Genomic DNA, 15473 nt, shown 5'->3' on the forward strand with positions numbered 1-15473 from the left:
ACAACATAAACAAGCTGGAAATTATAGTAGGAAGGTGTACAAACAATTATTCATAAGAGTCAAGATGATATTGTAATTCTGGATATGGGAGCAAAGAGTAAAACTTAGCAGAAAGTATGCAAGTGGTGCGTTATTCTTTGAGTATCAAAACAAATGTTTATGTACAATAATATACATCCTAACAAGACATTCCTAGCAGAGGCGTTTATTTTGTTTTCCCCGTTTTGTAAGATTTTAGAGCTTCTTCTTCTTTTTTTTTTAAAGAATTTAAAAATTCTTGAAACAGTCCATAATAACAATAACAGTCCTTTTTTCCGCATCTAAAACTTGTAGCTTCGTCAGTCCAGACATCCAGACCGTTTAAAAAAATTCTTGGTTTAAAAGTCAGTTTGAAAAAGTTAAAAGTGGTTTAAAAGTCAATTCAGTCTGTCTAATCTGTACACATTTGGGTTTTTCTGCTTGTTTTCGAGCCTTCACAGCCATTATACTGGGTGAAAAAATTAAAGGCCTCAGCTCGAGCGTCCGGCGTCAGGTTCCTCAGTAGACGCGGGGAATGATCCGGTAGCGAACAGTCCGGCAGTACTCGTCCCACGCCGAGCCGTACTTCCTCCTGCACTCGCTCATGTCGCGCGAGTCTCGGTGCACCAGCAGGATGATGAAGTAGATCATGTAGTACCACGGCAGCAGGTGGCTGAAGCCTGCAGAACAACGTGGTGAAAGGACAGGACAAGAAAAATAAGCCGTCTTAGTTTATTTGCAGTTAATCTATTCAGTCCAGAGTTTGTTTTTTTGGTTGAGTTGAATAAATATATGCATCTGTGGTGGTTCATTGCAAAATCATCAACGTATCTGAATAATCTAAATGCACAAAGATTTAGGTAAGTAAAGGCAAAACAGGAATATTTAGTTTGTGCATGTAACACAGTCAATGATCTGCACAATGATCACATCACAAAGTAAATACACACACCTCTCTGTCAACATGCTGCTTTTGAAGGAGGTTACAGCTGCTGATAACAGCTACCAAACCCTTGAATACTCTGGTTGCTAATAAACTCCTTACTCTAAAATGCATCAAGTGCCACTCACCGCAGGGTAGGGACCAGGCCAGAGCCATGATGAGGTCTCCCAGATAGTTAGGGTGACGGACCACACCCCACCATCCGGACACCAGGAGACTCTTCCCTGTAGCCGTGGGGATCGTCTTCAGGTCTGGAGACAACAGACAGTCGGACGTTAGACTCACAAGAAGGACCAACAAACAGTCTGATCATTAAACAGTGTTTATACTATTTATACGTTTACATTAAAAGTATGACTATTTTTTCTGTTTATCAAACATCATGTTTTGGTTGATTCTCAGTATTTTGGAAGGTGTTGTAGTTATTGGGAGCATCAGAACCTGTAAATGTTCGATTAGCAGAACCTCATTCATTCTTAGATTTGTGACAGAATCTCAGTTTCACACACAGACTTCAAACCTGAGTGTTACTTAGAGCTACTACTAATGGAAACTACTAATGCTTTAACCAACTAGCCATTTCCTTTGAAATGAAAGTTACTGAGCTGGAACACAGACGTGCACGGGGTTAAGAGTCACCTAATCACATAACGACATGATTAGCTCTAAGGCTGCAGGAGAACTTACAGGAGAGGCTTGGGTCGGATGGGTTCCTCCTGAAGGCGTTCTTCTCAGAGTTGGATTTCCTGAAGATGTAGAAGCCAACGACTGAGAGAGAAAGAGAGACCAAGAGAGACATCAGAAACACCACCCGTCCATTTTGAAACAATAATCACTTCTCTAAAATGATCTTTAGTTTTAAGTCCTGTGAGTCAAGGCATGACATGAAGATAAAGCAACAACGATGCCCAGCACATGAAGCTATACATAAACTCAATAATCCAGATCCTGAATTCAGCTGATCTGTAAATCCCACTCACGTTTGAGTGTGACGATGGCTGCGACTGCTGGGAGGCTCAGGGGGTTGGGATGGCCCACCAAGTAATAAGCCTGCAGGGTGTAGGTGAAGGGAACCCACACCAGATCACCGAAAGCCAGCATGAAGCCAAAGCCGTCGTGCATCAGGTCCATGGTGGTCAGAATGGCCTCCTAAAGGGAAAGGCACACATTCAGTCTCTTCATAGCTTTTATACTGAGCATTATTTCATTTCATCTAACTCCCTTTGAGGAAATGTTTGGCCCTGAGCTCTGTTACCTCGTTCCAGAGGCCGTCCACCACGTAGAGCAGCTGAAAGAGGTTCACAAGGATCATGCTGTTTGATGGAGCATCCAGATTGTGTTGCTTCATCTCAGCCAGCGCCATCGCAAAGTTGATCAAACACTGAACAATCAGAGAGGAAACCATCAATCGTCAGTATGAATTCTGATTAAGGACAACAGTGAGTATCAGTCTGAGGAGGTACAGGTGTATAGGTTAGAACAGTACTGGGCCAGCAACTTGTTTTGTTGACTGGTGAAGTGAAAATTTAACATAACCTCTGCAGCAAACAGACATTAGAATCAATGCTTTCTAAAATATCAATGTGGTCAGTGAGTTAATGCCACATGAGTTGGAAACTAGCATTAGTTATAATCTCTGTATGCAGAACATCAGTCACATTGATTTGTTTGTAACGAGTGAAAGTGTTACTATGTGAATTGTCCCTATCAAATAAACTAAATTAAAGTAAATGTCTGAGGCTAAACCTGTAGTGCAGTGTGCTGAACATGATAGACTGCCTTGAAACAAATCAAAAGCCATTTCTCATCAGCTCCACTATGGCAGATTATAGATACATTTCCAAAATGAAAGGTTAATGTTTGTTGTGTGAACACGTTTGTTTGCATAAAAATGTTTGACGCATTGATACCCAAGTCAGTTAAAGAGATAAAGCAAACGAAAAAAAAAACGTTGCCTAAAACTTCCTTGTCAAAAAAAGTGTCACAAAAAGCATCAAACCTCTTTGATTTATATTTGAGGACACGCTGTCATGTGGGTGTTCTCCATCACATTTGTTAACTTGTCGCTCTTTGGATTGTTTGCACAGGTTGAGATGTCTGATACTTTGTTACATGTGTGATTGTGGTGTCTGTGTTCTTGTCACTTTTATAGTAAGCAGCAGAGCACTGCAAACACAAACAGCCCTGCCCCTTTTTAGCATCAGTCCACCATGCAACATGGTCTTACTTTAGGTGCTTTGTAAATATATGTTTGAATCAAATATTTTGGTTTCCTATGAAATCTCACCCAGCCAATCAGTCCAGGACGCATCTCACAGAAGAATTTCAGATCAAAGTTTTTGACGCGGGGGTTCAGTTCACGTCCTTTGAAAAAGTCATAAACCACATTTCCTGGAGAAACAGAGGGAAAGAGAAGAAATCAGACAAAGTGCATATTTAAAGCAGACCTCAATATATAAATAGAGACAAAACAGAATTTGGGTGGTTGGTGAGTCAGTGACTCAGGATCTTTGTGCCTACCAGAGTTTCCTCCCAGCGCCAGCTGCTCGGTGGGAGCGTAGCGAGAGCGGACATACAGGTAGATGCTCAGCAGGACGGAGATGAGAAAGGTGGCGGTGGCAAGCTGCAGGAAGTGGCTGTGGATGTAGGTGAGGTCAACACCCTGATACACTGCCAACGCTGCTGCTGCAGCACTGACCACAACAGCAAAGAAACCTGTTGGGACACAGAGAGGAGAGAGACAGAGGTAAGAGATACGACTAAGAAAGACAAAAGACAAACTGTTTTTCTTTTTAGTCTGCTTTTATGTCGGAGTACAATGAGACATGAGACTATGTACATTTCAGCATCTATTAGTAAAATTGAGGTGTTCTATAATATACAGAGAGGGGTTTCAGTTATGGGTTGGCTACAATTACAGACCCACTTGTAAATATGACACAAGCACCAAAAACTACAGCCATTTCAGTAAGCAGAATTTTAAATCAACATTTCTCTGACAAAGTTTGAAAAACTGAGAACTGTAATCTTCTTGAACGTCGCTTAGGTCTTCTTTAACACATGAGTTTTGTATTCAACTGTATTAGCCTGCCAATGGAGTGCATGCTTAACACAGACTCACCATTGGTTCTGTACTTTAGCCTCTCTCCAGACCTGAGTGGCATGCCCTCGCTCAACTAGAGGAAAAGGGAAAAGAAATGGGATTAATGGGATCACTGGATAAAGACGTCATGACGCGGCCGAGGGTCTCTCAGTCACAAGTTAACACAAGCATACTTAAACATGTGGATAATAGCATATTAATGCAGAGGAGCGACTGCTCCAAACGAGCCAACAAGAGGGACAGGGGGGAGTTTTTCTTGGAAAGATTAACAACACTCTTTGAGACTCGAGATGAAAGACACACATCAGTTTTTCCATCTACATTAGGAAAAAAACGTCAACTGAAAAACTCAACACACATGTACGTACAGGGTTCATCAAAGTAGTAAGAGTCATCTCAGCCTTAGTTCACGTAAACTAACACTAGCCCTGTGGAGTATCTCATTGGCTGTCAGTCCTGATCATTAATCCAATATGTGTCTCATGCCAGAGCCATTACACAGACAGTCATGTGCCAACTCACATGTGTCTTTCTTGTACACATAGAATTATAAAGTGAGTACACAGAGCCAACCAGCTACCACATGACTTAAGACCAGTTTTTTCTTGGACTGAGGCTGACAGCACACATGGACATTCATGATACAAAGTGGGTTATGCATGTGTGGACACGCAGCCCACTACACACAGACACCTGCACGGGGTCCATGTGAACATGCAGACTGCAGCAGCACGGGGGTCATAGAAACCACGTGTACACAGATCTCACTCACCCTTCCAACAGGCAGGGTGTAGAGCACGGCCTGGAACGCAATCCAGAGGACGACGAAGCCGAGGGCCTGGGCGTCCCAGAAGGCTTCCAGGGGGGGCAGAGGAGGGGGGAAGTTGGTCAGGCTGGGGTCGTCCAGGTTGACCTGGAGAGCCACGAAGAGAACCCAGGCCGGCAGAAAGAGCAGCCAGAAGTAGCCTCCTGAAGGGAGGAAAACACACTGTGTCAACAACACTGATGGTGTCAGTCGGGTCAGGTCACATATTGTGAGGCTGAAGCATAACGGCCAAAAGGAGAGAAAACAAAACTTTCTGTACCATTTTAAAAACCAGCGCTGTGTAAGCTGGACTCTCAGTGTTTCATTCTCTGAGTAATTTAGGTTTGGTCTGTCTAGTTCTCCCAGTGATTGAATGAAAAAGTGAACATACATAAATTAACTGGAATGTGACTAATTACACTTCTGTGCGCTTTCACAGCAGTGGATTTACACATACACAGAGATTAATCCATCTGGCCAGTAATTACATTTTGCAAGACTTTGCTCCCTAAGCTACCAGCTGCATATGACAGAGCTACATCCCATCACCCACCTATCTTTCCTCCAAAGTCAAGTGGGGTGGAGAGGCTGGCAGCAGGAGCCGCTGCCTTCTTGGCCACCTCCTCCTCCAGCTGTTCTGGTTTGGCTGCGACTTCTCTGGTGGCTCCGTCGTCCTTCCTGCGGCGCAGATTGTAACGGCTCTGGTTCTTCTCGGGATCCGCCTCCACCTTTGCCTCAGACTTTTGGATTTTGAGTAATTAAAAAAAACAAACAAACATGCAAATCAAACTCAGAAGTTGCACAAGAGGTGGAGTCGCGACTTCATCAAAGTTCTCAAACATTTTCCACACAGATCAAAGATAAAACTCACCTCATTCACTTTGTTAGCTGTGTTGTTCTCCTCTTTCTGTTTCCCCTCTAGATTTTCATGTTTATTGTTGCTGTTGTTCTCGGCTGCCTTTGTCTGGTCCTGCCCATCAAACAGTGGAGGGGAGATTGATAGAGATGAAAATAAAAAAAAAGGTGCGATAATGTGAGTACCACACACAGGTAATGTGACTGTGTTATGCTCAAAATTCAAAATCAAAGACAAAAAGTGACAGGCCCCACAACAAGTTACTAGTGACTTAGGACAATTGATAATTGTTGGATCTTTCCAGAAAACTGTACACCTCCCTAAAGTCATTTCATCGTACTATCTGTTTTTGGTTGTAGCTGATCAATTCCTCTTTTCAACTGAAATCAGAGAAAGGTTTTTAAATGTAGTTACACTCACCTATAAAAGCTAACTGACCCATGTGGAATCACATGCACTGACACAGGCAGTGTACGGACTATGGTGTGGAGAAATTAACTGCCAGCAACTGTGTTAACTGTAAGACTGATCCTTCACATTTTATCTCTGGGTTGATGCTCCTGAAAAGTATCATGGCTTTTTGTGCAAGATGATTCGATCAGTGATTGTATGTTTTAAAAAACTCACACTTTAATACCAGAGCTCAGCACAACTGATACCATTTGTGGTTAAGCATAACATGGGCAACGGACAGGTCTGTGCTCTGAAGCATTATAACATCTGTCTACTGCAGACAGAGTCACTGGACCTTGGTGTGAAATCAGATTAAAACATCCATTGCCAACAAAAGCTGTGTTAGTGGGTCTCTCGACATAACAAGAAACTGGTTGTTACATCATCTACAGTAGGCTTATGGTGATATTACCCACACCCACACATAAATAAAAGTGCAAATACACACTGATGACATCCCACTCCTTTTTCTACATCACCTCCTCCATTACCTCAACTGCTATAATAAGAGAATGAGTAGTGGCAATTACCAGGGGGGTGAGCGTGACTTCCACGTTATCCCTCAACCTCGAGTCTCTACGAGAGGCTGGTGCGCTGTCTGTTATGGCTGCAGCAGCAACAGCTGCCGCTGTTCGAGACGACGAGCGCCGTGTTGTTCTTGCTGGAGAGCGTGAGCGGCTGCGACGACGGCCTGGTGATCGAGAACGAGAGCGGGAACGGGAGCGGGTCTGAAAACCAGCAGCACTCTGAAGGAGAAAAAAGCAATTGAAAGTAATCAAACACAGAAGTGAGAGGTGAGAAAGAAACAGGACAGTGAAGTTCAGGCCGTCAGAATCTCTGTGGCTCTACCTTGATGTCCTGCTCCTTGAGCTCCAGCTCAGTCCCGTCCTTGTAGATGACTGTGTAGAGCTGATTTTTGGTGTCGAAGCTCAGCACCTGAACCTCATAGTACAGGCTGCTGCCGGGCCAGCGGCCCATCACCTTGTCCCCTCTCTGGTACTTCACCACAGGCATCTTCATTGACCTGAGGGACAGTGAAACACAGGAGGTTATGAGTAAGAGCAGAAGAAAGTATAAAGAGTGTAGGAGGGAAAAGAAACAAGAATAGACAGAAATGAGAGAAAAGAACAGGGAGAGGAGACAGGGGAAAGGAGAGATAAGGCAAGGCAATTTTATTTGTATAGCCTGTTTTTACAAACAGTTTGTCTCAAAGGGCTTTACATGGCATCACAACAACATCCTCTGCCCTTAGACCCTCACATCGACTGAGGAAAAACTCCATGGAAAACCCTTTTAACAGGGAAAAATTGGAGAAACCTCAGGGTGAGCAACAGAGGAGGGATCCCTCACCCAGGACGGGCAGATAACACAGTACTGATTGGGTCTTTCATACACCTCTCCTAAACTAGAGTTTATTTCTAGCAAAATCACGATACAATACTGAATACTCTATAAAGTCCACTACAACATGATCTCAAACCAACAATTTGCTTGAGCGACAATGGTGGCATCTCAAAATCTCAGACACAGGACAGGGGTCGGGTGAGCCCATACAGAAGACAGGGCTTCATATCTTTCTCTGAGCTAAAAACAGGAAAAATGAGCAGATGAGAAAAACAAGGTACCGATTATGATCACAGCATGGCCAGAGATGAGTGAGCTGCTCTGGCCAAAACACAACACACTGCCAAAATCCCAGAGAGAAACACACAACACTACAGAAAAAAGTCAGCTGCACCTACTCTAGTTGTTTGTTTATATGTGAAAGTGAGTTAACATGTGGTGCAGCATGGGGAAATCATACCGTCTCCCAACATTATTTAAATAAATATTTATCTTTATCTTAACCTGTTTCAAAGATGTTCAAAGTCAGAAACCCAGTACTACATACACCTTTGTTTACCCTTTGGTGCCCTTGTTATTTGTATTTTTAATTTTAAATGTCTCTTTTTTGAAATTTGTTCTATTAATTTGCTTATTTGCTCTTCTTTGTGGTTCCATATTTTGATGTTTATTTTGAAATGGACACCTTTTGTTTTTTTTTGTTTTCTCTTTGGGAAATCTACTCTTGATTACACAGTTTCCTGTACATTCAGGGCTGATGAATACACTGTGTTGTTTTGCATGATAAATTCAGTTCTGTAATATTTTACTTTAACACAGGCTGTTTTATGAAGCTTGAATGGGTGATGTGATTTATGCTTTGAAGGTTAATCAATAATCTGTCTCTGCTTCATTAATACCAGTTAAAACAAATATGAGATAAACTACAGCATCAACCACTACTTGTGTCTGTTCTGTTTGTTTTTAGGTTGACAGACAGTGTCTGTGGTGCTCAAACTGCTCATCATCTTGATTCACAACTTTGAAACCATTCAAACATTTTGAGAGGCTGAACATCCTACACCAGCTAACACTTTAGAATGGCAAAATCCTTGTACTACTGCGCACCGCTGCAGACAAAGAGGTGGGCCAGGCAAGGTCAGCATTATGGAACATTAGTGACCAGGGAGCCTCAGTGTCTAGAAAACCACCACACTGCTGCAGAACTGCTGACAGGTCTGTCCCTGCTAGGTTTACCCAAAGCTGTCTGAAAGCGTTGGGCCATTCAAGTCACAGCCAACCAGGCAGGGGCTTTTACACCAGCTCCTGTACACATGACACTATCCTCTGTGGTTGTGGCTGTGAAGTTTGCCAACTCTTCAGCCAGTTTGAGAGCAGCTATAAAATTTAACTGGGCCACTAAAATGGTGATAAGAGCTAGTCAGTTTGACTATTGTAAAGGTTCTGTGGATTGATGTGAACTCTGGAGAAACCGACATATAAATAACTGCCAGCTGAAAGGTAATAACATCAAGTCAACCCAAACTTAGTTTTGTGTTAAACACAGCTCATTCACAAAAATAAGATATAGATAAATGGACACATATGCATTTTTCTGTTGCCCATCTGATTATACCACTGTTAGCAAGAAAACGCAAATGAAGCCTGATAACATGTTTGATTAGTAGCACTTATTAACAATAAAATGAGTTTTCTGGAGATGGAAAAATATTCAGGAGAAGAAACCATGACATGCCACACTGACAACCCCCTGTCAGCAGGCATGCTAATTAAAATTCCAGCTGTCAACACAGCATCATGCTTCAGTAAATGATAGGCAGCACACAGAAAATACTTAAGATTAGGATTAGTTGTGTGGGATGTGTTTTTTCTCCTTCATTGTGCATTTGATGGAAAGTAAGCTCAAAGAAGCCTTTAATGCTAAAGCTGACAATGAGTTTATTTACTACAAAACCACTTGGCTGTACAAACCAATCTGATGTTTGCATCAATCTCTAAGCCTTATAAACCTCTGTAAACACACTGATTTACAGCCAAAAATGATCCATACGGAGTGGGCTCACCAGGTTTACAGACAGGCAGGTAAAGTCAGACATATGCAGCCAACCCCAAGTCCACCAGTAACTGATACAATCCTGAAAAGCACAAAAATCCAAAACATCTGAGGGGGAACCACCTCAGTAAGACACACCCAGCGTACAGTAAGTCCCTGTGCTGCTCTCCTGGCTCGTCTGCCGAGTTCCATATGTGTGAAAGTCAGGACTGAATCGTGATGAGAGTTTCCACTCAGACCTCTGGCTCAACTGATGACAGGATCCGGCCCTAGCGTGGGTGGGGTTTTACACACAGAAGTCAGGCAGTAGGCAGACCTCCCCCTCTTTGTACTGAAAACTTCTATGAAGCTCAAACTGGTATGCAGTCCCTTTGAAATGCAACGTGTGAACCTCCCACCACAGAGACGATAACATGTTTTGTTAACACAACAGAATGCTTTATTTAGGCTAACTTTCCTAGGAGTAAAACAATCAGCAGGGTTTCCTTGAGTTTGCAAAAAAAATGTGCATAACTCACTATAACACAAACTTTACAGGGCTCCAGACTGCCACTAAATGGGAAAATTTTGCCCCCAAAATTTGAGACAGCGCAAGTTAATTTTGCATCTACTTGCACATGTGCAACCAATAAAAGTTATTTCTTTTTTAAAACATGTTTTCTCTTAACACTGGTGAAACGTGGAAGGGACAACTCAGAGAATCTATAATTTGTCATTACAGGGCAATGTGTGTGAGGATCATGAATGAAAAGGAAATGTGAATATTTGCTTTGCAAGTTGATTTAGGGTGTGCGCCCCTAAATGTTCTGCTTGTGCTCCTAAATCTTTAGGTTAAGGGCCACTGTGCTCCTAGAAAAATAAAAAAAGCTGGAGCCTTGCTTTATTATATGAAATAATGCAAATATCTCATATCGCACTGGATTATTACACTATATAGTCTAGTCTCGTTGGGAACTGCCCCCCACACTGTGGCTGAGACACCCCTAGACTTCCATTTAGAAGTGCTGGGGGTTGAGGAAGTTAACTCGACGAACATCCATCTTTCTTATTCTTGCAAGTAAACGATAAGCAATAAAACTGTTACCATATAGGCTAAAACACCCCCGTTAAGCATGGGGCTCATGTGTCTGTCGCTTGACTCAGACAGTGTGTAACGTTATGCCGGTGTTGTGTCTCCTTCGCTGTGGCTCAGCCTTCGCGGACACTTGACGGTTAGCGACAGTCGCAGTTGACGTCGGCGTAGTTTACCTCACTGGCCACACGGGGCAACAATGACCCCTTTGTACGGTGGAAAACAAACGTCGATAAGTTACACAAAAATTAGTTTTATGTTATACCGGAGGTTTTCGTGTAGTTTTATCACATAACAAAAGGAGCCGTTGGGATGAGGACTAACTGGTTTTTTTGCTATTTTTCAAATTCCTAACCTAACGGTTGCTCCCGGCAGAGGCAGAGCGCAGAGCCAAAGTCCTAACGTCTCTGCACACAGCCGCTTCCTGGACCAGTAACCTTTCACTCTTTAACGTCTTATAAAGTTACAATATGTCCCTGCTTGACAAACACGCGGCTGCAGCTGTGGTTTACGCTTCAGAATAGCGACATATTCGCTGCCACACAATCCAGTTATAATGTGCAAGAGCTGTTTCTTTAACTTAACTAACGCTAGCGTTGTTAACTCCCGAGGAGGGAAAACGTCATGCATTCAAACGTTGGGGAAGAAACCAAACACATCCGCCAACGAATCCACCCATGAGCACAAATGAATAAGTACGGCAACATTGGATTTGGCGACTGTATCCCTGCAAAACAGTTTTAAAGTTATAGTGCGGCGGCAACTGCAGAAGTGACCGGGCTAATGTTAGCGATACAGTCTAATAAAGACGGACTTGATTAACGAGACTTGCACCGTCGAGTTTAGAGTTGGTTCGGTTGCCTATCATTTCATGAATGTTGACGAATAACACGCCCAACCGCACATTTAACATCGCAACTAATTTAAAGCAGTCAGCCATAACATGCATTTCTGATAAAATCATGAGACATGAAGGGGAAAAGTTGCTTCACTATACTAGTTGAGATTCCAGGAAATAGTCGGAGCCTACAGCACCGTTATTCACCAGCTTGAGTTAGCTTTGGCTAAGCACCAGTTTCCTAACAAAGAGAAACATAAAGCGATTTGCTCTTTTGCATCATAAACACAGGCGTTTGACCGATGCACTTACCTGTGTGTGGCGTAAACAATCCCGAGTGCGTAAAAGGGACAATATATCCCTTCAAATTATGAGAAATAATCCAAATTTTACTCAATAATTTAAATCGGACTCTGCTAAGGCTTGACGTAGAGCTGGTTCTCCCTCCCTCTCTGAGCAAAATCCACCAGTGACGAGGAAGGCGCGAAGGCTGCTGATTGGATAGCGCAGCGTTCATTTCAAACTGTTCTGCAATCTCATTGGTTGTTGGTGGATTTTAGCTCGGTCAGGATTGGTTTGAAAGGAGTCACGACTACTTTGTTTACCGGTGTCAAATTACCGTCAGACAAAATGGTAGGCACATAGCGCACAGGGCAGAGACTTATAAATAGAGACAGATACTTTACTTTATCACCCCGGGGGAAATCCAGTCTCTTACATGCTACTTAACAAAAGTCATCACATTAAAATATGAAGTATATTATTGTACATGTTAGCCTATACAGATTATATAGCCTACATAGATATTTTTTTGTGTGTGTGTGTATGTAATGTGATGTAGGTATAGGATATAGGCTATTAATGTTTATCATTCATAATTAAGAATGAAAATAACAAAATATGATAATGCAATAATTAATACTGAAATGCGCATAATGAGTTTAGTTGTTGGTTTTTTTTTGTAGTTTTTATTTTAGGCTACTGTATTTTTTATAGCCTATTTGTATTCTGTGTTTTGTATATTCTTTGTATTTGCTATGTTTTACCTCTATGTACCTCAACCTGTGAAGCACTTTGAGATTCCTCTCTGTAAAAGGTAAATAAAAAAATACTTACTTGTTTGTTTACATCCATTCTTACTCTATTAAGTTGCCCCAAAGATTACCACACAGAACAGAAGAGAGTGTATTTTTAGGCACAGACAATCAAACTTCTTTCCTCAAACGGGTCCTCCGTCTGAGTCTGGCCCATATAGCTACTTCAGCTATAGATCAAGATCAAGATTTCTTTACTTTGTCATTTCTCGTGCAGAAACGTAGGCCTAGATAAAAAATTAAATACTGTCCCCCCAGCAGGTAGGCTACCAGCGCCACAAACAATAGCAAAGCAACATAAGAACATAAAGTTGGAGTCTAAGCACAGTGTGTAAAGTTGGCCTACTAGAGTGCATTATCATTTACATGGCAGCACATAGTCAGGACAGTGCTATTGCAAAAAAAAAAAATCAGTTTTGCAAGTAGCAGCATAGTGTTTTAAAGTGCTAGACAGTGTAGTGGACTGAGATCCTCACAGCTCAGATCAGAGGTGGGGCCAAGCAGCGGGAGGGGACACAGTCCATCAATAATCCTCATCGCCTGTGGGTTGAGCATCCTGTTGCATCTTGAATGGAGGCTCCCATAGGTACCTTTTCCCAGACGACAGGAGGGGTGATGAGGGTTCGATGTTGGTGGCCCTGCGAAAACACAGTTGGTTGTAGATCCCCGGCAGGGAGGTATTCATTCTGGACCCAGTATTAACTGACAACCCGAAAATGTTCTTAGTGTGCACCAGAATTGGTCCAGATGTGGTCAGATTTAGCCAAAGAAAACAAAAAAAAAACAAGCACTATGTCACCTAAGTCAGCTGGATTCATTTTGCTATGTATATGTTTTTGCGGACAAGCTGTAATAAGCATTCCCATTAATGCTGTGCATCATTAACAGCTGTCTGTCCTCATGCTTGGAAACCATGCATGGTAAGTGAAACTTGAAATGTGGAAGTCATTTCATCCTCATAATACATGTCACCAATACCACAAAAACATGGTTAGCAGACTACACATGATTGTGCCAATATCGTATTATCAAGGTTAATTTTGATTAGGTCTCCTTCCTGAGTGTTTGTGACCCTCTTGAGCAAAATTATTTTTAAAAATGCCCTGTTTTTTTTTAATATGAGCACTTACTGATCATCTTTAAACCATTCAGTTGGTTTGTTAGTGTTATACCAAAGTGCATCATCCCATACCTTCAGCTTGTGAAGTCACTCAGACATAAAGTTTGTATAGAGGACAGTCAATAACAGCTGTTAGCCTTGTATTTGCATAAGCACACACGCCTGGGAGACCTGACTGTTGACACACTATTCACAACTGTCAGTTATACCGTATGCGTCTTAACACAACAAGAGGAAGAAAAGTGATTTTGAAAATTTAAATGAACCAATCCAATAACAGCATCAACACTCTCTCAGCTTCCTTGTCTTACTTTTTTTCTGCAGCTCAGGGTGTTTTCCTGTCGTAGCGCGGCTTTTGCAACAGCGCAAACCCCTCTTTGGCTGCAAGTCGAACAAAACCTCAGATGAACTGCAGGAGTACTGCTAGAGCTGTTCATCCTCCGCCCACAGGAAGTGTTGTACAGTGTTGTAACGTGAAGCTGCACAAACTTTTTTCCCCCAACCAATAAAGTGTGGGAATTTTCAAGGTTTCCTCTTGTAAACCATAAGTTTTTATTTTGTGCCATGGGATTGTTATAAAGCTCCTGACATATAAGTTAACTATCAAGTCAAAGTCACACATGCTATACTTGGGACAGTCTGTCTTTTGATTGATCAAACTTTAATAAAATCAAAGAGAAATATATGTAATTGAATTTGGTATAATCAAATGTCTTTCAAAGCAATAAATAAATAAAAAAAATTGAAATGTGCTACTGCTTTCAACATATCTTTTCCACATCTCCCCCTATTGCTCAACCTGTTTCTCTTAGCCTATATGTCATACATAACCAAAGCCAATGAGTTTTGTGAACTGTCAAAAACAAACTGCTCTTGGTGAACAGGTGAGCATGATCTGGAGAAAGAACAACAAAATAACAAGAGGAAAGGAGAGAAAACACCCTGATTTTGTCAAAACTCAAAAATTCAGCTCAGTTTACAGACAGCGGAGAAGGCACACAGTGTGTGGGCTTGAAGAAAAAAGTTTTAGGCGCTCATTTTCAGCTAGTCTTTCTCTTCCTGTTCTCCTCCGCTGAGCGTGAGCACAAGGCTCAGTCAGACATGCTGTCACAGTTAATGGGGCTGTGAGACTGTGGTTGACCTACCGTAAAGACACACACCAGGGAGCCAACAAGCCATTAACCTAAACTTAAAGGTCCTATATTGTATAAGATGTCCATGTCTTCTTACTGTATTTCTTGATCACAAAGCAGCCCCAGGTTATATCATGGCACTGTTAAAGTATCAAAGCCTCAGTTCAAATTCACACAGCATTCACAAACTGAGCCCTAAAACCAGCCGACAGGGCTTCTGTAACTTTGTGATGTCACAACAAGGCTGGTCTGAGCCACGTCATGTACAGTTGATAATGAAAAAGGACTAATAACTGGTAGTTAATCAAAGTTCAAAACAGTCACCATCATTTAAAAAAAGATACAACTTCTAGTCTTATATTGCAATTTTTATTTAATTTGCTCAAACAAAACAATATGTTAGCATGTAAGAAAGACTAATTAACGTGAGAACAGTATGGTACAATGTAGATGATAAAAGAATACGTCTGGAAACCCATCCAATGAAACTTGCTTCAGCCAAAATTCATCCCTGCAAATATTCCCGCAAAAATTCACAATTCCTTTTCGGTTCCTTCAGCAGATAAACTGGGGTTCACCAACATAGATAAATGTTTCCATCAGCAATCTCACATTAACACGGAGTTGACAAGAAGAGTTTT

At 41.9% G+C, this 15473-nt stretch overlaps 1 protein-coding gene across 3 annotated transcripts; it reads right to left on the reverse strand.

Annotated features, from left to right (window-relative positions):
* Positions 1-459: 459 nt before the first annotated feature.
* lbr (lamin B receptor) lies at positions 460-11930 on the reverse strand. Of its 3 annotated transcripts, none has more exons than XM_085770159.1 (14): positions 11798-11930; positions 7028-7202; positions 6709-6924; positions 5741-5839; positions 5423-5597; positions 4837-5033; positions 4083-4137; positions 3482-3676; positions 3249-3352; positions 2217-2342; positions 1942-2110; positions 1649-1729; positions 1090-1212; positions 460-698 (listed from the first exon to the last, which is right to left on the reverse strand). In XM_085770159.1, exons 2-14 carry the CDS (start codon positions 7196-7198, stop codon positions 538-540), a joined length of 1872 nt encoding a protein of 623 aa, XP_085626285.1. In that variant the 5' UTR covers positions 7199-7202; positions 11798-11930; the 3' UTR covers positions 460-537. The 3 variants fall into 3 exon arrangements, with proteins under 3 accessions (XP_085626285.1, XP_085626283.1, XP_085626284.1); XM_085770157.1 differs by having other exon boundaries at positions 5423-5609; XM_085770158.1 differs by lacking the exon at positions 11798-11930 and adding an exon at positions 9714-9802 and having other exon boundaries at positions 5423-5609.
* Between the last annotated feature and the right edge of the window lie 3543 nt (positions 11931-15473).

This window comes from Trachurus japonicus, chromosome 24 (genome assembly GCF_045865225.1).
Source record: "Trachurus japonicus isolate A0001 chromosome 24, Traja_1.0".
NCBI lineage: Eukaryota > Metazoa > Chordata > Actinopteri > Carangiformes > Carangidae > Trachurus > Trachurus japonicus.

What these genes read in the sequence shown, in the direction of transcription:
- lbr (XM_085770157.1), bottom strand. Translation starts at nt 7,198, where the DNA reads ATGAAGATGCCTGTGGTGAAGTACCAGAGAGGGGACAAGGTGATGGGC. An exon ending in TGACTTTGGAGGAAAGATAG is followed by an intron (nt 5,034 to 5,422) that starts GTGGGTGATGGG and finishes TCCTCCCTTCAG; the next exon opens with GAGGCTACTTCTGGCTGCTC. An exon ending in AGCCATCGTCACACTCAAAC is followed by an intron (nt 1,730 to 1,941) that starts GTGAGTGGGATT and finishes TTTCTCTCTCAG; the next exon opens with TCGTTGGCTTCTACATCTTC.